The 26,108-nt window shown below is 35.9% G+C and overlaps 2 protein-coding genes across 2 annotated transcripts in view; both read right to left on the bottom strand.

The window, feature by feature from the left end:
• The window catches only part of LOC142337601 (cilia- and flagella-associated protein 298-A-like), a 364,848-nt gene that overhangs the window by 58,219 nt on the left and 280,521 nt on the right, over positions 1-26,108 (bottom strand). The window lies entirely within an intron of this gene.
• Positions 4,829-23,420, bottom strand: LOC142337599 (SURP and G-patch domain-containing protein 1-like). The gene is made up of 4 exons (XM_075386943.1): positions 22,607-23,420; positions 22,375-22,533; positions 8,266-8,679; positions 4,829-5,071 (listed from the first exon to the last, which is right to left on the bottom strand). Exons 1-4 carry the CDS (start codon positions 23,355-23,357, stop codon positions 5,007-5,009), a joined length of 1,389 nt encoding a protein of 462 aa, XP_075243058.1. The 5' UTR covers positions 23,358-23,420; the 3' UTR covers positions 4,829-5,006.

The raw sequence follows: 26,108 nt of genomic DNA, 5'->3' as shown, positions 1-26,108 counted from the left end.
TCTACAGTAGCTTAATTGCAAAGGGCGTCGGTTAAGTAAGCTTCAGGGAGGTGCTCCCTGGGGTGGCGTGAGCCATGGGGGGGGGGGGGTCGAGCGTGCTGGGTTACGGGTGTATTGAGGTGGATTGATGTGGAGTGGGAGGGGGGAGGGGGGGGGGGGGGGGGGGCGAAGTGACGTTGTCAATCTCTTACGAATTACCCTTCACACCATCAATTTATGTCTCCCAAACAGAATCACTGAATCGCATACTTAGAAACCAGTAAGCTGTAAGGCTCTAAGAGAACTTAATGACCTCCGGGAGATACCTGTTTTTCCCGTTTTTGAGGGCAAAAAGTTAAATGGGTCAGACGAAAAATCGGTCAAGCGAAAAATCACAATTTGAGGTTTCTAAGACGAGCGCCTCCAATGCCACTAGACACCACAACAAAAATAAAATTACAAAACCTAGTATCATTGAGCGTCAGATTTGAACTAATGGTCTACCAAATGAAGAAGACAGAAAACTTTCAAAAAATCACATTGTTCACCAAACTATTAAAGAATAAAGTAGGGCCACATTAGAGGGCCGGTCATTACGGACACACAGTAATTAACATACATTAACTGCACGCAGAACTCGATATCTATATTTAAAAGAAAACACAAAAAAAAATCAAAATGGTATTCGATAACAACTAACCTAAATAAATTAACCTGTTCATTACTTAAAAAAGATATCAGACCTTTACTTAATGAGACTTGATAACAATTGGAAAAAAGAGAGCAGAATGGGCGAAGTTCCAAAAGAACGTTACCACTTTGTAAACCATTATTTTCTAAGTGATTGAAACAATTAGGTATAAACCGAAATCTTTAAAATGACTCATTTATACCTCTTGATGTATAAGTGAGGAAGCAATTGAAACTTATATTGAAACTTATAATTTAATTCTCAAGGCCGCAATTCAGACCTGTCATTATCCAGATTACGTCACACAACCACAACAAACCGACAAAACAGGCAAAAATTTCATTAAAAAACCGAATCATTAATAAAACGATGTAACAGCCGTTTAAACGATAATGTATTCAATTTGAACATTAGATAGGTTCAAATGCGCACTCGTTCAACTCCGATTGGACTTACAATTATCAAGATATTGTGGCAAGGAAACAAAGAACCTCAAGCATCGTAGATTTTCAAAATCTCCGTTTTTGAATAAAATTGGTAGTATAAAGTCCAAAAACACATTAATTGAAAACAAAGCAGTTAAAGATTGGATTTTGGTTCGCTAGAAACAGGACTTGACCTTTCTTTGCAGAGACTTAGATAACTATCGACAGAACGAAGACGAAAGAGACAAGGCTCAAAGCTCCATTGACTTCTTAAAATACTTTCAGAAGTCAAAAACCATAAGCTTTCCAGTAAAAACAAAAACAGATTAAACTTCAACTCCATAGAAATCTTATTTGACTGGTAACCAGTAAGACTAAGTCATAAGAATGAAAAATTTAAACTCGGACAAAACTCAAAATTTAACAAATAAGTTGACGAAACAACAGCATTGAAGCCACTAAGACAGATTCTAAAAGCCATTAAGAACTATGGTTGACTGAAAGTATTTCAGATCTTCACTTGAATCTCGTTTGATTATCAGAGGGTGATTTTTGCAAAGGTTCCATATGAAACAAAAACGAAAGATAGACTAGTATAAAGAACTCCAATATAAAAAAAGCATTACAGAAATTCGTATGAAAACATTGTCTAAGCCCTTAAGACATCGGTCAAAAGATATAACCAACAGAAGAACTAATTTTGATTCTGCAAAAACTGATCATACTTATCAGTTTTGAGACATGTAAGATGAAGACAATTTCAAGAGGAAAAACGGAGATGGTTCAAAAAGCCTTTTCTTTTTGAAAGTAATTCATTTGAATGTAAATAAAACCATTAGGTATAAAATGAAAATATTGAAATGGTTCATTTTTAAACCAAAAAGAAGCCATTGAGTTCTTCCATAATCCAAAAACTTTTGAACGACAAAAAACAACACACAATAAATTATGCGAGAGAATAGTGTCGCAGCCGTCAAAACCATAAGATATTCACCAAAAACATTAACGATTTTCTTTTGCGCAGACTTCAGATGTCAGTTGGACCGGTCAATAACGTGATAAGTTGTCAAGAAAAGAAAAATGAGCCCAAAAAATAAGCAAACATGAAACATCACCTTCTCTGAAAACTCGTAGACAAAAGCCAAGAAACCATTAGTAAACGTTGAAATCATTCTAGAAAACATAGCTTATTTTACATTAGCAAAAAGGTTGAGCTGTCTTTACTGGAACTAAGTTACAGGTCAACAGAAGCATTGTATAAAAGATGCATATTTGAAAATTCACTGATATTTTCTCAGAACAAATAAATACCGAGTCACAAGAGCCCTTAGATATCAATTGAAACACGATATAGTTTTAATTTAACAATTTAAGCCAAATGGATTTTATCATTAGTTAAACCGAATCACGACAATGCAAAAAAAAACAAGAGCAGGCAAAAAGAGAATTCAAAATTAATTTTGTAAAAACACTCTGTCAACGCCTTCAAAACCATGAGCTCACACTCAAACTCTTGGAGCTCATGTCCCTGTAAATGAGACTTACTTTAATTGACCTTTGATTTGAAAACATTTTCGTCGGGAATTAACCTAAAAAAATGCTAAAATAGTTTGAAAAAAGATCGCACCGTAATACAACCCGAACAGTTTTTGATTGTAAGTCCACAAAGAAAATATAATCATTCCTGATGAAGCTGATCGACTAACTAAAGCATCCAATATTTGCAAACATTTGCCAAATCGATAATTGAGCAAACGAAAAATTCAATATATAAAAAACATAGCTGGCAGATTGCCAGAAAATAGCCGCAATAGATTCGTAGATCGGCAGTCTAAAAAACAGTAAAAAAGACAGACCAAAAAAATTCGTCTTTTCATTGAAGGCTGATCTGTTACATTTTGATTAAAAATCTGTATAAGTTATTGCTGCCTCTATTAGCTGATCTCAAATAACCTTCATTTAGAGTGACACACACCCATTTGACCTTATCTCTTTGAATTAAAGTAAATAAAGTCAATTTCAAGTTGAGGAAGTCATTTTTGAGAGTGAGGTAAGTCAAGTGTGACCTAAAATTTAATCACGCGCATGAACAAAAAACTCGCTCCACTAAGAGCGAAAAATGACGTCACACATGCAATTCAGTTGAAATTGCATGAACGAGTGAACAAAAAGTGGTTGTGACGTCATATTGTCGTAACAAAAGTCATGACGACGAAATAAAAAAACATAGCAGGACAAGTCCTGACGTACAATTCAAAGAATTTTCATTGACTAAACAGAAAACTAGACCTAGAACGGACTATGAATGGATTGGTTAAACCATTTAGAAAAAAAAATCCGATCCAAAAAACGAAAAAACAGTAAAAATCAAAGTCAAATTGCCGCATGTGAACAAAAAACCACTAGCGAGAAAGCCAATTTTTGTTCAAACACCGTTTTCTCACTCTACTTTAAATTTGGAGCGAAAACAATTCACGCTGCAAAACCACTCGCTTTTTCGCTCCACTTCCTGTTTCGGCGTGACCAAAATCACTACTCCAATTTGACTTCAAAAATCATGAAAATGTGAACAGATCTTAAAAAAAAAAGACAGCGCCCCAATACAATTCAAATTCTTTGAATTGTAAAAAACCAAGAGAAGACCAATAATAGCCCCAGCTATCGCTGTGCGGCTATTAATAAATGATGCATTCTGGATACATATCGAGCTAAACTAGAGAAAAGCGGGCAATATTTTGGTTCAAGAACACTCTTATAGGAAGCGAAAACAAAGGTTGTAGGGAGCGGCCCTCTATTGGAATTGAAAAAATTGTAGCAATTTTCAGATAACTACTTCCGGCAAACTTGTCGAAAGAGGGCTAACAAAAGCATATTTGGCACCCTTTTTGATGAAAAGGTCTGAAAATCTAAAGATTTAGCTAAAAAAAACTCGTCTCAAACAATTCAGCAAACCTCCATCTTTAGAGGTAAAAAGAATATCACTATTATTAAAAATTCTAACAAATTTGAGCAAAATTAACAAAATTTGGGCTCAAATTACGGAAAAATGTGAACAAAAACATCGGGAAATAGGTTTACATCGGAAACTATTCACAAAACTTTAAACCTCGATAAATCCTCGGAAAAAAAACGAAATTCGGAGAAATCATTTTAATTTTATATTCTACACTGGACGGGCTCTTTAACGATACCATTCACAAAATGTACAATGAATATATCGATCGGCCAAAATTGGCTAAACAAAAAGAAAGAAACCCATTTGAGTACATAGTTCCTCCCTCCCAATAAAGTGGAACAATGCAAGAGCTAGGGTTGGTGACTGCCCAACAATTTTGATGCATCTTAGTTTTTTTTTTCATTTTCTCGTCATAGAACCTTTTCTCATGTTGCCATTTCAAAATGCAATTCTTTCCTTATGTTATCGATCAGTAGTTGTATTTGTGAAATAGTTAATCTTTATTAAGAAATGATTTATTGTGCGTTTCATGTATTGGGAGAGTAAAACTGACACGATAATTATGATTCAAAATTTTCGATTCCATACCTGCAGGATTGTGTTGAGCTAATAAATATAATCCATATTTAAAGCGGCAAGAAGACCCAAGGATCCTAGTTTGTATGAAAGTGAAAACAATATTTCCGGACGGTAATTTTTCAAATCACTCCCGTTTACCCCAGAAATAACAAAGCTGCAGCACCACAACTAATCCTGTCTTCTTTAAAACTAAAAGACTAAAATTCTCAATATATATTTCTTAGACAACAATAAATCAAGTTAACTCAATATTAAATCAATAATTTTGTCACAGTTTACCACTATAACACTGTTAAGTAAAAATCTAACAAACACTGTTTCAAGAAGTTTTGATTTTGTTGCAACAACTGCGCGCTAAAAATGATAATATTTTCAATTAATAGTAAGGTCTCCGCGGGTTGTTTAGAGGGTTTGGTCGGTACTTGTATGCCATCATCATTCCTATAAACAACACAATAATGAAATTGACTGGATGGGACCATTTAGTATTGAAAGAAAATTTGTCGAGACCTTTTAGACAATTTCTGCAGATAAACGTAGATAAAAAACATTCGACCCCGCCGGGATTTGAACCACTAACTATCTGGTAATCCATAACCAGATGCACTGACCACTCGGCTATCAGTCCTGTGTTTGCTATGCGGTAACCGACTTTATATTAGCAACGAGCTTTACTTCAGAGTGAGAGCAAAACAGATTACTCAAAAATGAAAACATAGCCGGCAAATTGCCGGAATAGCTGCGAAAGAATAGACCTGCGTGCCATATAATAGAGATAGCAACAGATACATATCTAAATTGAAAAAAAAATTGACACCGATCAAAAGGTAAAAAACATTCAGCGATAAATTAATAAAGCTTGTTAAAATTCATTCCGCAGAAACCTCTTGTTAGGGACCTTTACTGCACAAATGATTTCCTTTGATCTTAAACAAATTCAAATTAAATTTAAGTTTTAAAGTGCAAAAGTCATTTTATTGAGTGAGGTAAGTCACGTATGATCAAAATCTAATCACGCAAATAACCTAAAAAATTTGCTAAAGCGAGTGAGAAATGACGTCACGCGCGCAAATGCCGTTAGTGAGAGGAAGAAGTCATTCAGAAAATTTGACTTTTTCAACTTTGCTGTTTGAACAAATGTAAAACGAAAAAAGAGCGTCAGACGACGAAACAAAAAACATAGCCGGAAGAATTAGCGACTCGAAGCACCAAAACTTCACAAAAAGCTGAAGCCATTACCTTTTGTATTAAACCATTAACTCATTACCTCCGCGGGTCCTGATCTAAAAATCGGTGAAATTTAAACCACTGTCACCAAGAGAAAGAAAATGTAGCAAAATTTTATTATTGAAAACGTTTGGTAACGTTAAAAAAGTCTGAAATTTTTAGGATGGTCAAAAAACTGATAGCCTGACAAAGCTGACAGGTTCATCAATTGCCCTCAGATAATTAACGATTCTAATCTCAAAAAGATCGCTAAAGCAAACGGCAGATAAAAACTTTTCAAAAAAGACAGGAAAGTCAAAATTATTCAAAAAAGAGTGCTCAAACTTAAGAATCAGAGAACCACTACAATTAGATTTCTAATCACGGCAATTAAGACAAAAATAATACATGATTCTTCCTTGTTGTATATATGCTAGACAACATGATTTCATCCTAATTCAAAAAATTAAAATCATAGAAAAACAAAAGCAACAGAATAATATTCAAAGGCAAACAATCGTCTAAAAACAAAACCAAGCCCGGAAGAAAATTGCAATGAATAGTAATAAGTCAAAAGGTTGGAAAAGACTTTCTAGCAAACTCCCAGTACTGCCTTATTTTGAATTAAATCAATTGCAAACCGAAGAAACCAAGATCTAAGAAAAAGCTGAAATCATTCAATTTTTTAACAACTGAAAAAATCAATATAACGAATACAAAAGCAGGTGCCAGGGCAAAACTAGAATGACACAGACGAGAATGTGAAGAATATGGACACAATGTTAGGAACACCGTAACAAAAAGACCAATTCTTGATTTTTGAAAGTTAAAAATCAAATTTAAAAAAATCAAGAAAAACGAGTACATTTCATTGATCAGCATTCGAGACATAGAAAAGACAACGAGTCATTCGAGACAAAAATCCAACTTGCTGAACAGAATAGAACAAGAAAAAGCAGAATTCAGACATACGAAACAATTAAACATTTCGCAAAAAAGTGGTCAAAAAATATTTAAGACTGCATTTATGAAAAAAAATTATCTGTTTTTCAAAAACTTAACACCAAAAAGATTGAATTTTTATTGAAACGAAATTAAAGTCCCTCATGTTCCCCAAAATACTATTTCTAGTAATTAAAAGCAAAATACAAACAAAACTGAAAAAAAAATTGGCAAAAAACTACGAAAATCGGATTAGCAAATGTACAATTTTATGAAACAAAATTACATCGAGGTAGAAAGAGGCATCGAGTATATGAATTATCAAAGGAAAGTTGCCATATTAACTGACTTTTGACAAAAAACAGCTAAAAGATCCAAAATTGAAGAAATTAATAGAAAAAAGCCAAAAATTAACTAAAAAATTAAGAAATATGTGCCAATTTCGCATTTGAGACGCAATTTCAGGCTATGCAAAATACTGTGCTATCAAATTCCGGTGTTTAAATTTCAACATAGCATCGATTAAAAATTATTTCTACAAAAAATCAAATTACAAGAAAAAAAAACTAGGCCACTTAGACGAAAAAACGGCTAAAAACGGTTATCTATATGTGCCATTCAGTCAAAAACTACTTTTCAATGTCAAAAAGTCATTCACTAAACTCAGCGCATGATCAAAAAACTTCTCTCGCTCAGAAAAAATTAGTTCACACTGCAATTTTACTCGCTTTCGCTTTTAGGTTAAAACATCGTCTGAACGAATAGTACTTCCGGTAAAAAAAAAAACCTTAAGAAAACCAATACTCCTCTTCGAGTCGTAAAAACCAAGAGCACCGTAATATAGCTTCGCTCAGGCTCAGCTTACAGCTTCGCAGCTATAAAATGAAATCGTGAAAGTCACTTGAGAAGTCAAAGAATGTTCTAGAAAAGCGCAAAAAGATCAAGCGAAAAATTTGCATTAAAATAAATCGACTAATGTCGGAAAAATAGCTCTCGAACGACAGGTGGGTGGAAAAACATCTGGCCCCAACGTGATTCGAACCATTGATCTCCCTCTGCATAATGATATGCACTGCTGACGGTGCTATTTGGCCCTAATTTTTTCTATGCTGCAACCAACTTTATATTAACAACAAGCTTTACTTAGGAGTGAGAGCAATAGAGATTACTCAAATGGAGAACGAAAGCGTGAAAAAGTCACTTGAGAAGTCAAAGAATTTTCTAGAAGAAAAGCGCAAAATGGTCAAGCAAAAGATTTGCATTAAAAAAAGACCAACACGTTTACAATAATTGCAATGAACTTCGTTCAAGAGCAATTAAACATACACATGATTTTGGTGGCAACTAGCTTTCCATTGTTGAGTGGTTGCCGAAATCAAGACTGTCGTTCTATTCTATTTATTAATGACAAAAACAAACGGCAGACTCCAGAATTCGGTCACTTCTGCTTTTTTGTGAAGAGCGAGATACCAAAAGTCGTCACTTACTCTTTCTAAATATTTCCACATCATCGTCGCTCGAAGACACCTGATTGAGCTGCTGGGACATTCCCAGACCCATAGTTCCACCATTTGGATTCACATCAACCGGGGCAGTGACACCTTGTGCCATGGTACCCAATCCCGACCCTTCACTCCAGCCTGCTTTCTTTAACATTTTAAAGCCAATATTATCTTCCTTTAACTTTTTGTCCGCGAAATTAGATGTGTCGCTAAGAGCGGCCATCTCCGGTGTCATTGGCATGCCCTTTGCTTTTGCTACTTGTGCGTTGAACTTCATTAGTTCCTCTTTGGGTATGAAGTCTCCAATGAAGGTTCTACCTTCATTAACTTGGGTCTGCTCTTTGGCCTTCGCTTCAGTTCGTTCCATCTCTTGTTTTCTCATTAGATGTTCCTTAGTACCTGGCGGCAAAATATGTCAAAACATCAAATTCAAGAAAAATGTGCGAAATCAAGAAGGACAAAGTTTTCTCTCTAGATCACAGAATATTTTGTGTCAAACTAACGGTGCAACCGGCAAACTCAAAAATACGGCTTTCAATTTGGTGTGAAATGGTCGCCATAGAAACAAATCGCAAAATTTGCTTGGTATGAGTTCGACCAAGCATATATTATGATCCAAATTATCAATAAAAAGGGGGCAATAGTAGTGAGAAATGGGGGGGGGGGGTCTACCGCACAGATTTAGGATCCCATAAATAACTAACCTTGAATTCGGATCCTGAATAAAAATACATCTGTAACACAAAAATCATGTTCCCTTGGTTCAGTGGTTACGGCAGCTTCTAAAAAAAGGATAATATAATAAAAATACATCAGAAGTAGTTTCGAGACTAAGAAGTGGTGGGATCCTTTTTCTGTGCGGTAGACCCCCCCCCCCCCCGTTTCTCACTACTGGCAATGATAGCAAACTACCACGTTCACAGATTGTTTTCTGGTGCTATAGTTATAACAAATATAAAGAGAAAGCACCGGCGAGATTGCCATTAAGCAACACGGTCCTTTTTCGAGAGTCTCGTAAGCGGAAAAGAATTTTTTATTATTACTGATTGCTATACAGTTTATAGAGGAAAAAGTTCCTTTATTCCGTTTAAACTGAGAAAATTAAATAAGAGAAACAATTATGCACTAGAAATACACATAGACACTAGTCAGAAGCATCCAGTACATTAGTTAGGCTTCCACAAGCTTAGATTGAGCCGAATGCAATGATCACTCAGGAGAAAAAAATATTTCGTACCCGAACTTCCTCAGTTACTGTCTGTTCAAACTTTTAACATTTGTATCGAGCTACACCAAAATATTCAATAATTTTCAAACTTTGTTTATTAAACATCATTTTTGGGGACAAACTGACTGTAAGTAAAAATGTTCTTTTCCAGAAAACAAAAAACATAGCCGGCAGATTGCCGGAATAGCTGCGAAAGAATAGACCTGTGTGCCATATAATAGAGATAGAAACAGATACAGATCTAAATTGAAAAAAAAAATCGACGCCGATCAAAACAACTAGGTAAAAAACATTCAGCGATAAATTAATAAAGGTTGTTAAAATTCAGTCCGCAGACGCCTCTTATTAGGGACCGTTATTACACATATGAGTTCCTTTGACCTTAAACAAATTCAAATTAAACTTAAGTTTTAAAGTGCAAAAGTCATTTTATTGAGTGAGGTAAGTCACTTGTGATCAAAATCTAATCACGCAAAAAACCTTTGCTAAAGCGAGTGAGAAATTACGTCACGCGCGCAAATGCCGCTAGTGAGAGGAAGAAGTCATCCAGAAAATTTGACTTTTTCAGCTTTGCTGTGTGAACAAATGTAAAACGAAAAAAGAGCGTCAGACGACGAAACAAAAAACATAGCCGGAAGAATTCCGGAAGCGACTCGAAGCGCCAGAACTTCACATAAAAAACCGTAAAAGCGGCGGAAGCCATTACCATTTGAATTAAACCATTAACTTGTTACCTCCCCAGGTTTTTTCTAAAAATTGGTGACCTAAACCACTGTCACCAAGAGAAACAAAACGTAGCAAAATTTTATTTTTTTGAAAACGTTTGGTAACGTTAAAAAAATCTGAAATAATTAACAAGGTCAAAATGCTGATAGGCTAAAAAAGCTAACAGGTCTATCAATTGCCCTCCAATAATTCATGATTCTAATCTCAAAGATCACTAAAGCACACGCCAGATAATAATCTTAGAAACTAAGTTAAATCTTTTCAAAAAAGAACGCTCAAATTAAAGAATCAGATAACCACTACAATACACTTCTAATCACTGCAATTAAGACAAAAAACAACACATACTTCCTTGTTGTACATATGCTAGACAACATGATTTCACACTAATTCAAAAATTAAACTGATCATAAAAAAGACATAAGGAGCAGAAGAATATTTAAAGGCAAAAAATCGTTTTAGTTAAAACCAAGGTCGGAAAAAATTTGCAGTTACCATTAATAAGCGGAAATTTTGGAGAAATTTTAATAGCAGACTCTCAGTACTGCTTTATGTTGAATGAAATAAATTGCAAACCAAAGAAATGACGAAAATCTAAGAAAAAGCTGAAATCATTCGATTTTTTGACAACTGAAAAAATCAAAATACCAAAAAAATAAACGTAGGTGCTAGCACAAACCTAGAATTATACTAACTAAAATATGAAAAACGGACAAAATGTAAGGAACACCGTAACAAAAAGACATTCTTGATTTTCGAAAGTTAAAAATCAAATTAAAAAATTCAATACATACAAATCATACAAAAAAACGAATACATTTAATTGTTCAGCAATTTGGAACACAGAAAAGATAAAGAGCCATCCAATACAAAGATCCATCCTCTTGAAGAAAACAAAACATAGTAAAAAAGTGAAAAATACGAAACATCGGAGTCAACCGAGACAAAGATTCATCCTCCTAAGCAGAATAAAAAAGAAAAGCAGAAGTTAAAAAAGTTTAAAAGTTGTTAAAAAAAAATGGTCAAAAAACTTTTAAGACTGCATTGTTGAAAAAGTTTTAACTATTTTTGAAAAATTTAACGCCAAAAAATGATTGAATTTTTTTTGAAAAGAAATTAAAGTCCCTCATGGACTTTTTCTGTTAAGTAAAACCAAAATACAAACAAAAAAAGTGACAAAAATCGGAAAAAAAATACCAAAATCGGATTCTCATATGTACAATTTTATACAACAAAATTACATCTGGGTAGACAGAGGCGTTGAGTATATGAATTATCAAAAAGAAGCTGCCATATTGACTGATTGTTGACAAAAAGACGGTTAAAAGATCCAAAAATAAAGAAATTAATAGAGAAAAAGCCAAAAAGTAACTAAGAAGTCAAGAACTGTGTGCCAATTTTGAACTTGAAACGCATCTTCAGGCTCTGCAAAACACTGTGTTATCAATTTCCGAGGTTGACATTCCAATAGAGCATCGAAAAAAAATCAATCCCACAAAAAAACAAATTACAAGCAAAAAAAATTGGGCCACTTAGACGAAAAACGGCTAAAAACGGTTGTCTATATGTGCTATTCAGTCAAAAACTACTTTTCAAAGTCAAAAAGTCATTCACTAAACGCGGCGCATGATCAAAAAACTTCTCTCGCTCAGAAAAAATTAGTTCACACGGCAACTTTACTCACTTTCGCTTTTAGGTCAAAACAGCGTCTGAACGAATAGTACTTCCGGTAAAAAAAAAACCTTAAGAAAACCAATACTCCTCTTCGAGTCGTAAAAAACCAAGAGCACCGCAATATAGCTACGCTCAGCTTACAGCTTCGCAGCTATAAAAAACATTTTTTCATCTGAGGCATTTTGGTAACATATTGAAGCACTCGTATAGATGAAGTTCCTGTTCAGCACAAACTTTTTAAATTTTTTTTCCAATGTGGAAACCAACCAATTTTTTTAAAGAAAATACTCGAATTCTTTTGATTTTTAAATACTTTCAACGCATCGTAGCTTCAACAGCTATGACGTGGATTGGGATTCTGTATTGCATCACTGAGTCAACACAAGTGCTGAACAAGGCTGAACATGGTTGTCACTTGTATTGCAAGCTAGCATTTTTCACAGCCTGAAAGACAATCCACGAACGTGCATTAACTTATTCCCAACACGTTTTGCGTTCTCTGCATTATCCAGCCGTCCGTCAAATTTCTTCCAAAAATTTCGAGAAACTTTCATTCTCCAGAGTTTTTCTAATAATCCAAAAAACTTCAATTTGCACACGTGGAGTTTTGAAAATTATTATTTTTTCTCTTGTCTGTGTTAACTAAATTCCCGCCTTTTTCCTATACTAAGGAGTACTGATATGTAGCTACTTAAAGACGGGGCTGATGAATTGATACCAATGTAGTTTAAATCTATATCGTCCTCGTTGTATTTCGAAACAGGCTCCTTGATTTCATTATGCACCTTTTTAATTCGTAGGAAAAAGAAACAAGAATTGAATCTGTTAGCTTTTAAACAATCAATTTTTTGGGACTTTTGTTCAACTTATCACGGATTTTCGCAGAAACTGTATAAATTATTGGCTCCCCACGGACTTAAAATGTTTAAAATGCTCTTTCGGTTTGCCCTCACATTTTTGATAAATTGAAAGATTTCGATTCGACTGCTTCGCATTTTTTAAAATTTGCTTGATAAAAAATTGTCGTACCTATTTTCTAGTCTATTGTTTTGTTTCATGATACTTTTCTAAACATTCAGGTTATTAAAACGATACTTTGCCAAAATAGTATTTTGTTTACTTTGCCGAAATAGTATTCATTCGCAGTTCATCCATTTATACTCCCCTGTTTTTATTTTCAAGATTTCATGAATCAACACAAAATTCATCTTTTCAACCAGGGTGAAAAACTTCTGTGGTCGATATTTTTTCGAGTTTGATTGTTGCTTCAACCATCTCATCCAAATCAAGAAAAACGGTATAATGACCAGCTATGCACGTTAGTTGTAGCTCAAAATTAAATTACCGAAAACATAGCTGGCGGATTGACGAAAAAATTGCCGCGAAAGCTTTGTAGATCTGTAGTCCCAGAAAACATAAAACAGAACGAAGAACGAGGAATCTGCATACTTTATTCCTCCTTCTGTTAGCTGCTCCCATAAAACCTTCAATCAAAGTGAAACATAATCAGTAGACCTTATCTCCTTGAATTTAAGCGGTAAGTTTTGAAACTAAAGAACGTTATTTTTAGAGAGAGATAAGTCACGTCTAATCAAACATTCAAGCAAATGAACAAAAAAATTGCTGCACTAAATGTGAAAACGACATCATACATGCAATTCAGTCCACAAAACACGAAAGAACGCTTGAAAAGCAGATTTGAAACGATCGTGACATCACATGATTGTAACAAAAATTTTTGACGAAGAAATAAAAACTATAGCAGGACAAGTCCGAACTACAACCCAAAGAATTGAACAAACTAAAGATATAACTATCGAATTCATTAAACAGCCTTCAATAGAATAGTCCAAAGGGCGTATGTCAAATGAAACAAACAAAACTGTTGAAAGCGTACAGAGCATATATATATATATATATATATATATATATATATATATATATATACATACATATATATATATATATATACATATATATATATATATATATATATATATATATATATATATATACATATATATATATATATATATAAACACGTATGAAAGCAATAAAAACCACTTCGCAATTTTTAAGAAAACTAATGTCATCAAATTTATCAACAGCAATATCAGCATAGAAAGTAAAGATTTTAATTATGGAGCTTAAACGAGTAAACGTCACTTTTTTATTTGTAAAACAGAATAGAGGGGGGAAAGAAAAAAACGACAAATAAGTTGGGCCAAAATCGAATTTCACTAAAGAATATCACATTAAAATATAAAAACATAAGCAACTATTTTTGGCCAAATTGCCCCCCAAACGACCGGCAAAAGGTTGGCTGCGGCAGTAACCAACTGGGGCTCAGGGATGCCAGCGTTAGGGGTGTGATCGAAGTGGGCGAGGGGGGGGGCAAAAGATGGAGGTAAAGCGATTGGAGGTAGGGCTGAGAGTGATGAACGGGAGGGGGTCCAAATCACCAGCTGGAGGAGGGTCGATGGAGAAAAACGGGGGGGGGGGGGGGGGGGGGGGTTGATTGAGTTGAAAAATTTTAAGATTAGGTACCACCCTTCACATTAAATTGTCACCTAACAACAGTTTTGGTGAACCGCATATTTAGAAACTAGTAAGGATTAAGGCTCTAGGAGAGCTGCTCAACCAATTAATGCCCTCCGTGCTTTACTAATTTATCCGGCTTTTGAAGCCAAAAAGTCAAAGGGATCAACCGAAAAATGGGTCCAGCGGAAAATTGCATTAAAAAAGAATACAGGACTAAATTTGCAGCAAAATTTGTTTAAGAGTAATTAATCATTAGATCACAAAATACAACCAAACGATCACGTAGCAAACGCAACAATCAAAAATTCCCTAAACATTTTTAAACCAAGGTTCTACAAATTATTAGCTGCACACTGGAACAATTAAATAGATTCTACTTTTTCTCAATAGAGCGCAAATGCCAAAACAGATCAAGAGCCTATAAACTTAATAGGTTAAAACGGTCAAAACTCAACATACAACTGCTATTTATTGAAGACGAAGATTCTCACAAACGTCAGACTGAAATAGTTTCAATTTGATTTAATCAGAAAGCTTAATACAGCTGTCATTACTTAGACTAAGTTATCAACAAGTAGGCAGAAGACGCAAAAATTACAGAAATTTGTTGTCTTTTGAAGAAATTAAGTCGAAGTCAGAAAATTCGCTATGCATCAAAACAGAATATTAAGTACATTTATTCAAACCTCATTCGAGAAAAAAAAACAACTGATATTTCTTTTAGAAAATAGTGTCAATGTTGTTAGAACTGTTGGGCACAAATTAAAAAGCTTTAATTGTCCCTCACTAGGCAGACGATGCAACCTACCATTACTACCATTAGACATAAGACATTAAGTGCTAATACAGCACCAAAAACAAAAAAAATACAGCGGAAAGCTAAAAGGGAATCAGTTACAATTTTTGAAAACAAGTGTTAACAAAGTCGCTAAAAACGTTAAATATAGAATGAAGCCGTTGAAGAGCTTCGATTGTGCCTTATTGAAGTGCCAATGAGACAAATCAATATTGAAACTATGCGACAGGTCAAGGGCTAATAAACGGGCAAAACATCAGAGAACATAGCCGGCAGATTGCCGGAATAGCTGCGAAAGAATAGTCCTGCGTGCCATATAATAGAGATAGAAACAGATACAGATTTAAATTGAAAAATAAATCGACGCCGCTCAAAAAACTAGGCTAAAAAACATTCAGCGATAAATTAATAAAGCTGATTAAAATGCATTCCACACAAGCCTCTTATTAGGGACCTTTACTGCACATATGAGTTCCTTTGACCTTAAACAAATTCAAATTAAACTTAAGTTTTGAAGAGCAAAAGTCATTTTATTGAGTGAGGTAAGTCACGTATGATCAAAAACTAATCACGCAAATAAACTAAAAACTTTTGCTATAGCGAGTGAGAAATGACGTCACGCACGTAAATGCCGTTAGTGAGAGGAAGAAGTCATTCATAAAATTTGACTTTTCAGCTTTGCTGTGTGCACAAATGTAAAACGAAAAAAAAGCGTCAGACGACGAAACAAAAAAAACCAAGAGCACAGCAATATAGCTACGCTCAGCTTACAGCTTTGCAGCTCTAAAAACAAGTGGCATCCAAATCACCAAAAAAAAGTGTAATGAGGAATTCAAAACGATAAAACACGGTCAATTAGGCTTCATTAGAGCCAATGAGATCTTTCAAACTAATTAATAAAACTAAGTGATACTACAAAACTAGAAAAACGTCAAAACTGAAAAAACTCAGTGACGATTTTTTTTAAAACAAAGATGGCAGATTGCCAGAAAATAGCCACAATAGCTTCGTAGATTTGTAGTCTCGGTAAGAGAGTAAAAGAGCACACCAAAAAAATTCTTTCTATGAAAAACAGATGTTATATTTTGATTACAAATTTTGGATTTTTTCCGTTTGTTCCCCTCCCCCCCCAGCTTAGTAGGGTGCATATTATTTGTACCCCCCAAACACACGTGCCATGTTTTTTTTCATTATGATTTAACATGTAATGACACGTGCTGTGCAACTGGGAGGAGCATAACGTACTGGGTGGCCACAAATCGGAAAAGAACCCAAATCTCTAACCTATTACTAATTCTATTAGCAGCTGTTATATAACCTTCAATTAGAAAGTAAAGATAAGTCAATTTCAGACTGAGGTCATTTTTGAGAGAGGTAATTCACGTGTGACCAAAACACGCTAAAGAACAAAAACTCGCACCATTAGGAGTGAAAAATGACGTCACACACGCAATTCAGCTTAAATTGCACAGGCAAATGAACAAAAAGCTGATTTGAAGTTATTGTGACGTCATATGGTTGTAAAAAAATCTTGATGACGAAAAACAAAACAAGTCCTGAAACGATTCAAAGAAGTTACATTGACTAAACAAAAAACTAGACCAAGAACGACTATGAATGGATTGAGAAAACCATTCAGAAAAAAATGCCATTATGAAAATTTAAAAAACCAATAAAAATCAAGGTCAAATTGCCTCATGTGAACAAAACCACAGGCGGGAAAGCAAATTTTTGTTCAAACAGTTTCCTCACTTCTCATTCTAATCTAAAATTAGAGTGGAAAAATTTTACGACCCAAAACCACTCGCTTTTTCACTCCACTTCCTATTTCGGCTGTGACCATAATCATCAACTCAATTTAACTAAAAAAACATGGAAAAGTGTGAATATATCTTCAAAATATGACTGTGTCCCCAATCACTTCAAATTCTTTGAATTGTAAAAACCAAGAGAAGGCCAATATGAGCCCCAGCTACGGCTTTGCGGCTATTAAAACAAGTTGCGTCAAAACCGTTATAAACGTTAAATTGTACTTAAAGGCATAAATAGTCTACTCAGAGCCAATAAGACTTGCCATCAACAAAACTGTGATAAGACAAAACTTATAACGAAAACATAACCAACTAACGTCGGAAGAATTGCTCTCGAACGACTAGTGAGAACTCTAGTCTATTACCACCAGCTTGCCGTGAGAGAGGGAAGTATCTTGGAAGAGGGGTGGGGGGGAGGAGGGAGTTATCCTGGAGGACGGTGAGGTGAGTTCGTTTTCCTGGAGGAAGGAGAGGTCGAACTACGAAGTGGACTAAGAGGCACCAAATGACGTCATTAGAGGTCATTATATACCACTATTAAGATTTCAGGACATTTAAAAAATGGCACCAAAATCGGTGCACATCTCTTTTGACTGCCGCCAACAGAGTAACTGTACTAAACTGCCGCCAATTGAGTTCACCTGCTTCAAACTGTTAATGAGAAATTTAGATCACGCCAAACGCAAAACCTCAAGAGCATAAAAGTCACTCGGAAAGTCAAAACGGTCAAGCAAAAATATTGCATAGAAAAGACCCGTTGACAAAAAAGCTTCCAACTTGAGCCGAGAGCAATTTAAAAATGAAACTCATTTTCGAACACTTTTATTTTAATGCTTTTAGCAATAAAGAGACGGCAAATGAGTTCAGCTCCAAAAAATTTTGTTAATATGGTGACGCGAAACTCGTAAGTCAAGGGCTCAGATGGCAATGAAAAATCTACGCTGTCAAAAATAATTTGCTTAAAAAATCAACACAACGTCAATCAAAGTTTGAAACCGGTTCAATTGCAATTAATGACTGCTCCTCGAATTTAATTTTTCAATTTGTTCCGTTTCAGTAAGATAAGTATCGGTCAAACAAAAATTGATTGAGAACATTTACATAACCGACTAACGCCGGGTGAATTGCTCTCAAACGACCGGCGAGGGGTTGGCTTTGTCAGTAGCTAGCCGCAGTTTAGTGAAGCTAGCTTTAGGCTAATTGAAGGGGCGTGAGGTGAGCGGAGCAGGTGTGTACCGGGGTCTGATGGCGGGGGGTAGGGCAACGGTTATGGCCTGCGCAATGTGCAGGGGTGCGGATTTGGTGGGGATTGAGAGGGGGCTGATATGTGTGTGTGTGTGGGGGGGGGGTGTCAGCCGCCAAGAACCTCCCTTCACACCATAAGTATAAGTCTCCAAAACAGATTCTGTGAATCGCATACTTAGAGGCTAGTGAGCTAAAGGCTCTAAGGGCACTTAATGCCTGCTGAGCGCTACCTGTTTATCCCATTTTTGAGGATGAAAAATCAAATGTGTCAGACGAAAATTCGGTCAAGCGAAAAATTGCATTAAAAAGACCCACAGGACTAATATAATTGCAAAACCTTTGTTTGAGAGCAATTTAAAACGGGCAAAGCACAAAAAATCAATAACAATAATTTTTGACACAGATTACTTAGAAACGCTAAAAGGAATTAAAAGAGTTTAATAACTTAAAATGTTCATCATCCTGGAACCAATGAGACCTGCTATTTTTGACATTAGTTGATAGCACGACACTAATGGCTAAAAACGGGCAAGTGTTGAAGTCGTTATAAACATTAGCTATAGAATGCGACAACTGAGCAGCTTGAATTATGCCTTATTAGATCGCCAATGGAACGGGTCAATATTAATTAGATACTATTTCTCAAACAAATTTATGACAGAAAAAGAATGAAAATAATCTAAACTCATAAATTTATTCGAGAAATAGTATCTAATTAATATAAACCGTTTGCCGTCTTTTGATGAACCCGAAAATTAAAATACTAATAGATGCAATTTAGTAAAAGTGATAAAGAGGGAAAATTTTCCGCAGGTAATTAACAAAAATTTAACTTGCACCATAATTATGCACCATTGGAGCACATGTTTCAAACTTTTAAAAACTTCGGGCCAAACATCAAGATCACTATTTTCAAACTTGACACCCCTTAATTTCAAAAACTTTCGCTTTTCGACAAAAATCCGGACCACTTGTCCAGAAATTATCAGTTCTGGACAAGTGTGAACAGATCTACAAAAAACGAGAGCACACGAAAACATTTCAAATTTAAAAAAAAAACAAAAACAAACGTCGGAAGAATTGCTTTTGAACGACAGGCGAGGCAATTCAATTCAGGGCAGTATCCTAGATAAATTTTTCTAGCAAAAATAGTTACTACTTGCAAAGGGTGCAAAAATAGTTACCACGCCGGGATTCGAACCATTGACCTCCCGCTCCCTGACCACAACCACTGCCCACTCGGCTATCAGGCCCTTCTTCTTGCTATGCTGCAAGCTATTTTATTTTAGCAACAAGCTTTACTTCGGAGTGAGAGCAAGAGATCACTCAGAAATTACAAACAAAAGCGTGAAAAATTCACTTGAGAAGTCAAAGAATGTTCTAGATGAAAAGCGCAAAATGGTCGAGCAAAAAATTTGCATAAAGAAAGACCAACACGTTTACAATAATTGTTATGAGCTTCGTTCAAGAGTAATTAAAAACCAACTAATGTCGGAACAATTACTCTTGGACGACAGGCGAGGCAATTTAACTCGGGGACCTGTAGCCTAGATAAATTTTTAATTAAGGGTGCAAAAACAGTTTACCACGCCGGGATTCGAACCATTGATCTCCCGCTCCCTGATCAGAAGCACTGCCCACTCGGCTATCAGGCCCTTCTACTTGCTATGCTGTAATCGATTTTATTTTAGCAAGAGGCTTTACTGCGGAGTGAGAGCAAAAGAGATCACAAAAATGAAGAACCAAAGCGTGAACAACTCACTTGAGAAGTCGAAAAATGTTCTAGAAGAAAAGCGCAAACATTTGCATAAAAAAGACCAACACGTTTAAAATAATTTATATGAACTTTGCTGAAGAGCAATTAAGAAAAATCGTTTTTCTCTAATATCAACGTTAGTTTCCAACTCATTTCCAGCTACGTTGGATCTTAAAGACCGCAAAAACTTTATTCGGTTCATGCAGAGACTTTTTGAAAACGCTAGCAAAAAAGAGCCAAAAAAGCAAATTTTGTACAATTTTTTTTTACTTGTACCGAAATAACTTGTTTCTGTAAAATATAACCTGTTTCTGAAGTTACGTAAATTAGTTTTTTTATTGAGTAATTTTGGCTGTTAAGGCTGGAATTCCATCAAAATTGCATTTGGTAGTATTTTCAGCCTGCAAATTTTTTCTAATAGAAATTGCAACACCTCAATCTCTTCTGACCCATTTTACATCCAACTTAATGCTAAAATTTTAGGCTGACTGAGCGCGGGGGGGGGGGCATTCCCATCATAAAATAATAATTTTCTCTTAATTACGATTTACGTTAGATAGTAACTCACTTCCAGCTATAATGGACCTTACAGACATGTTTGACACATTGACTTTTTGAAAAAGGTTCCAAAAAAGAGCCAAAAAGCAAATAAATCATTTTTTTTCTTTACTTGTGTCGAAAAGTTTTAGCTCAATTTACATTTATTTTTGATGACACACCTTCCTTAGCGTAACAAATACCACGTAAAAAAGAGAAGTTGGGAGGTAAAGTAACTTTTTTTTAAATTTGACTCCTGAAAAAGCACTTTTTTGACTGATTTTTTGTAGGCTTTCCCTGCCTGCTCTTCCTGATAAATAAATTGCGCTGTGGGGTCGCGGGCAAAAGTGTCTGCAAAAATTGGCATTTAAAGGTGGAAACAAATTTAGAAAAAAAATTGACTAATTTGGCTGAAGGCCTTTTGCTTACATCGCTGATTGACGGTCGCATCCAAAAACTAATCCAATTGTAGTCGGGTTTTTGTGAACCTTGCGCGGACCGGAATATCTGAATTCATACAGAAGTACTTTTTCTAGTTTCAGTTAAGTTTCTTTGGTTTCGTCAAGTTTAGTTTCTTTTTTTAAGTACAATTTTCTTCTAGTTTTCAGGAATTTTTTATTTGTTTTACCAGCTTATTTGCTGTTTTTGTAGTTGTCGCACAGAGCAGCAATTCGCGGGTAATTTCATCGGGATACAGTTGCTTAGTGCGGTTTTTAACTGGTACCCTAGATTGCATTTTTATCATAATAATAACAGGTATATTAGTAGTAGTGTGTGACTGCCTATCCACAATTTGCTTGTGATGCGGCGACCTTTCTGCATCTACGCCATGGTGAATGACATGGGTTAGGGGACCAGGAGGGGCATCGTCAACATCAGCGGAAAAGGGCAAGGAATGCGGATTATTCTGTGTAGTATGGTCGTGTAGGACTGATGGCATTAAGACCAGTCTTTTCTACTGGTGTTTCCCACACTTTCAGGCCCGTGGTATTCTCACTGCAGTTGAAAATGTGGTTTAAATCATGCGTTGCTACATCATATTTGCGACAGGGTTTCAACATTGTTGCAGATCCCACTCAAGTAGGAGTATAGCAGGGGACAGTATCCAGTGCTCAGTTGCGCTAGTCGGATACGTGCAATTCGTGGCAGCGTTTGTTTTTCTTCTGCTATCTTTTGTGAAGGTGTACCTCGTTGCTTGCAGTCTTTGTTCAACTAAGTACGGAACGTGTGCCGATGGATCCTTTTGAGCGCATTTTTTTATTACGTAAGTACTGCCCCTGTCCTATTATGTAAGTAATTACTAACTAAGTAATAATGTCCTAACTAAGACTGGATGCACGCGGCCATCAAGCTGTCAATTCACATTTCAATTATGCAATGTTTTCTTTTTTGAGTTCATTTGGATGCATTTATCTGCAAGTTACGTAAGATGGTTAGTTTTTTGATGGAGTAAATTTGACTGTCAAGGCTGCACTTCCATCAAAATTGCATTTGGTAAAATTTTCAGCCTGCAAGTTTTTTCTAATAGAAATTGCAGCAAAATTAAAGATTTGATACACTATGCATGCCACTAGGCTAGATCTAAACACCTAAAGACTTCAAATGCAATTTCGTTATACAAAAAATAATTGATAAACAAAAAATTCGTATTAAATGGTGACAAAATTTTAATTTCTGCAAACTGAGGTGGCAGATTTAATCGACCACATTATTGGGTTTGCAATGTAAACGTTAGATTGAAATAGAATGGAGAAACTGTTCCCTAAGTAAGAGAACATACCTCCGTTTGCTTCTGCGTCTTCGTCGTCACTGTTGTAGGTCACGCCCTGAGCTAAGGATAGTGCCATCTTTTTCTGTTTAGCAGCCTGCTCAGCCCTCTTCAGTTCCTCCATTGCAATTAGCATGTCGAAATCATCATCGTTCAAGGTAACAACTGCCCCTAAAACTCAGTGAAAATTGAGCTTCCTTCAACACAACAGTTTGTCCAAGAAATAAGTGAATAACAGCCTGACCATCATTCAGAGGCACACTTGTGGTTTCCGGTCCCCATCTACTTTTTCTCTTCCTTGACTTCTCAGTAGCTTGCAGCTCATCGTCAGCAACATCCCACTTGGAACTGCCCGGTGTGTCGAATACAGATGCAGGCGTGGATGCCACCTGGGGTACGTCTAGCGATTCGATAGATAGGACAGGGACCTCATCTTTGATCATCTTAACTTCAGACTTCAACTCTGGATCAACTGTAGAAGACTTGAATTTAGGCTCCAATTTCTTTCGTTTAGCTTCTCCAAGCTTTTTTTGGTAAAACCGATAAGTGTCAGACTTTTTGTCATGAAGAAACCAGAACTCGGGGTTGTCTTTTTGATCATTAAAAATAATTCTTTCCATATCATCACCAAACTCAACAACGGATTCGATAAGCTTGTCTATAACTTCGTAAGTTAGTTTTGTAACAGGTTCGTCGTATGAATCGGGCAAGGTAGCGTCATATTCGTTGTACTCGTCCTTCACTTCAAAGAACTCGGTAATTTGACTTTTACTGCTGGACTGATCTTCATTTGCTCGATCTTCATAGACGACCTTGGGTTTACTGAAGACTTTATCTTGACTCATTTGTTTGAAAGCTCTACTGAGAGAGTTCTTGCTGCTAGACGCCAATGAAACGGTTTTAGATATATTGCTTGACTGTGGTATATTAGATGTGTTTCCGTTCATTTGTTTAAACATATCAAGGAATGACCCGTCGTTGGAAAATTTGTTCATATTGCTATCTTAAAAGGATCGAATAATTGAATTTAACCGGTGATTTTACTCTAACAGGCTTTCCCTCACCTCAGCACTCGGATTTACCAACCTAAGAAAACCCGTAAGAAATATAACATACTGATGGCTACAATAGAAAAGGCAGCAGATTGTATTGTAGAGCTGGGAAAAGCGTAGAAGTTCAAACGGGTTGGCAGGATCATAGCATAATTTGTTATATTCTTGTCCATATTCAAGGACAAATTCGATGCTAAAACTTACTCTTAAGATGAATTGTCCAATAATACAAGACAGCAGAGCCCCGGTGACTTAAAAATTGCAAAAAAAATCATGCTGAAACATCAGATAAGAACTTTTTCTATCCTACATAATTCAGAGGCACACTTGTGGTTTCAAAATTAGTTTATGACATCACGGACAACTTTTTCAACGCGGACATCTTAAATTCAAAAGTACTGACTTTAAGGGTTTGAAAAACCTTTTAAAAGACATGAGCCGAACAAGGAGCGATAAAGCTAAACTCACCGACGCTGACAATTGTTCAAACCAATCACTCGGAGGATATTATCACGAGGTGGAGTGCAATTGGTGTGTTTGGACAAATATTTTCCTGCCAAAAGGCGTACCAAGAACATTACTGGACGACCTATTCACATGTAGATTCTGTGCTAACAAGAAGATTGCAGAATTACAAACCAATTTGAACAACGTAACGCAAACAGTACCTAAGCAAAATGACTTCTCCTATGCGGAGATTCTTCGAAACGTTAAAAACGAAGATCAAGATCGGAAAGCTATAAATCTGGTAATCAGTGGAGCAAAACCAGATGATCACGATGAGAACCTTGTCAACAACATATTAAAGGACATAAATGTTGTCGGAGTTCAACCTACTTCGAGGAAAAGAGTGGGCAAGAAACATCTCGAAGATAAACAACTGCTTATTGTTTCCTTCGAGAACAACACGGATCGCGAAACAGTCCTAAAGAAAGCAGAGAACCTGAAACGCATATCCAAGTATGACAAAATCTACATCAATCAAGACCCAAGAAAATCCGAACAAGAATCCTTCAAAAAACTCCTAGCCGAACTCAAAAAAAAAACGTGCTGAAGAAACCGATCAAAGCTTTAAGTACTATATACGCAACAACTAAATCGTTAAGATTGTTGGCAATGAAAACCCCGAATGACAACAAAGGTTGCTGCTGTGGAACGTAGAAGGTGCTCAAACAACGCTCGACAAATCTTTATTCGATCTCTCAGAATTTAACTACATTTTGCTAACAGAAACATTCGCAACAAGACAACTTGACATAGCCGGTTTCACCTGCTATAACAGCCTTGCAACAAAATCGGGAAAAGTACGGCCTTCTGGTGGAGTTACGATAGCAGTAAACAAGAATATCAAATCAAAATGTAAAATAATTTGTATGGAGAAAAATATCTTATGCATCTCATTGCCGACTATCTCTACAAAAAAAATTTCAGCATATTTCTAACCCGAAACAGAGCTTGAATACATAGTTGGAACCCTACTGGATGTTTTAAAACACTGTAACAGCAATGACACCATTATATTGGGCGGAGATTTCAATTGCAGAACGGACAAGCGAGGGGAGCGCGGTCAGCATCTGTGCAAATTCATGGAACCATACAATTTACAATGTGCCAACGATCCTGAGCAATCTACATACCAAGCACATCATGGGTGCAGCACAATCCATCTCGTTTTCTACTCAACCAATCTTATCTCCACACCCACAATTCGGGTGAGACCAACACATATCCCAAAACACCACGCTACTGAGTTTGAACTAATCTGGAAGTGTGCTGAGAGTATTGTAGGGTCAATACTAATAATTTGGAGCAGCATCTCAAGTAATTCGATCTTGGTAAGCTGGACATAGACATAGATGGATTTTATAACCGGTTTGCAGAAGCATTCCAAGAAGCTCGAATATCAGCAAAAGCTCGAAAATCACAGATCTGGTTCGATAAAACACTATATCAGAAGCACTTGGGAACTGAAACTGCCATACAGTAACCTCAAAACCGATCTACAAACATATATCGCACTCAAGAAACAGTTCAAACATTTATGTCGAGCCAAAAAGGCATTGAAAAAACGAGAAAATGAAGAATCAATAATTTGTACAGCAGAGTCTGACAGGAAGAAATTCTGGAATATTCTGAAATTGAAATCTATGCCTCCACCAACGTCCCAAATTACACTAGCAGAATGGGAGAATCATTTCGATACATTATACAACACTTCGCATACCAATTTAACATATATTTAATCAAAATATCCAAAAACTCAAACTAGGGAAACCATGATTACGCTTTTTCCAACTGGAATTGCCCGGAAGAACTGATTGAAGATATTAAACTTCCCGAAATTGTTGGTGAACTTCACTGCAAACCAAACGGCAAAGCGGCGAAACCAGACCAGATCACCTATGAGTAACTAAAACAAGGATTTGGAATATTATTCGGACACACTTTAAATATTTTTACCTTTTGTTTTAACAACGGGACTTTACCTCAAACATGGAAAAATACTTATGTCAAACCCTTATTCAAAGGCAAAGGAAGCAAAGCAGACCTTGATAGTTATAAGGGGGTCAGTCTTCTCTCGTGTGTATATAAAGTGTACACAGGAATAATTTACAGTCGAAACCGGATCTGGGTGGAGAGTTCGCATATTTTGCCACCAACACAGTACGGCTTTCGGAAAGGGCACTCGACGAT

Source organism: Convolutriloba macropyga, chromosome 4 (genome assembly GCF_964194025.1).
Source record: "Convolutriloba macropyga chromosome 4, txConMacr16.3, whole genome shotgun sequence".
NCBI lineage: Eukaryota > Metazoa > Xenacoelomorpha > Acoela > Convolutidae > Convolutriloba > Convolutriloba macropyga.
Note: the sequence above shows the minus strand (reverse complement) of the source record. Positions and strands in the feature narration are given on the sequence as shown.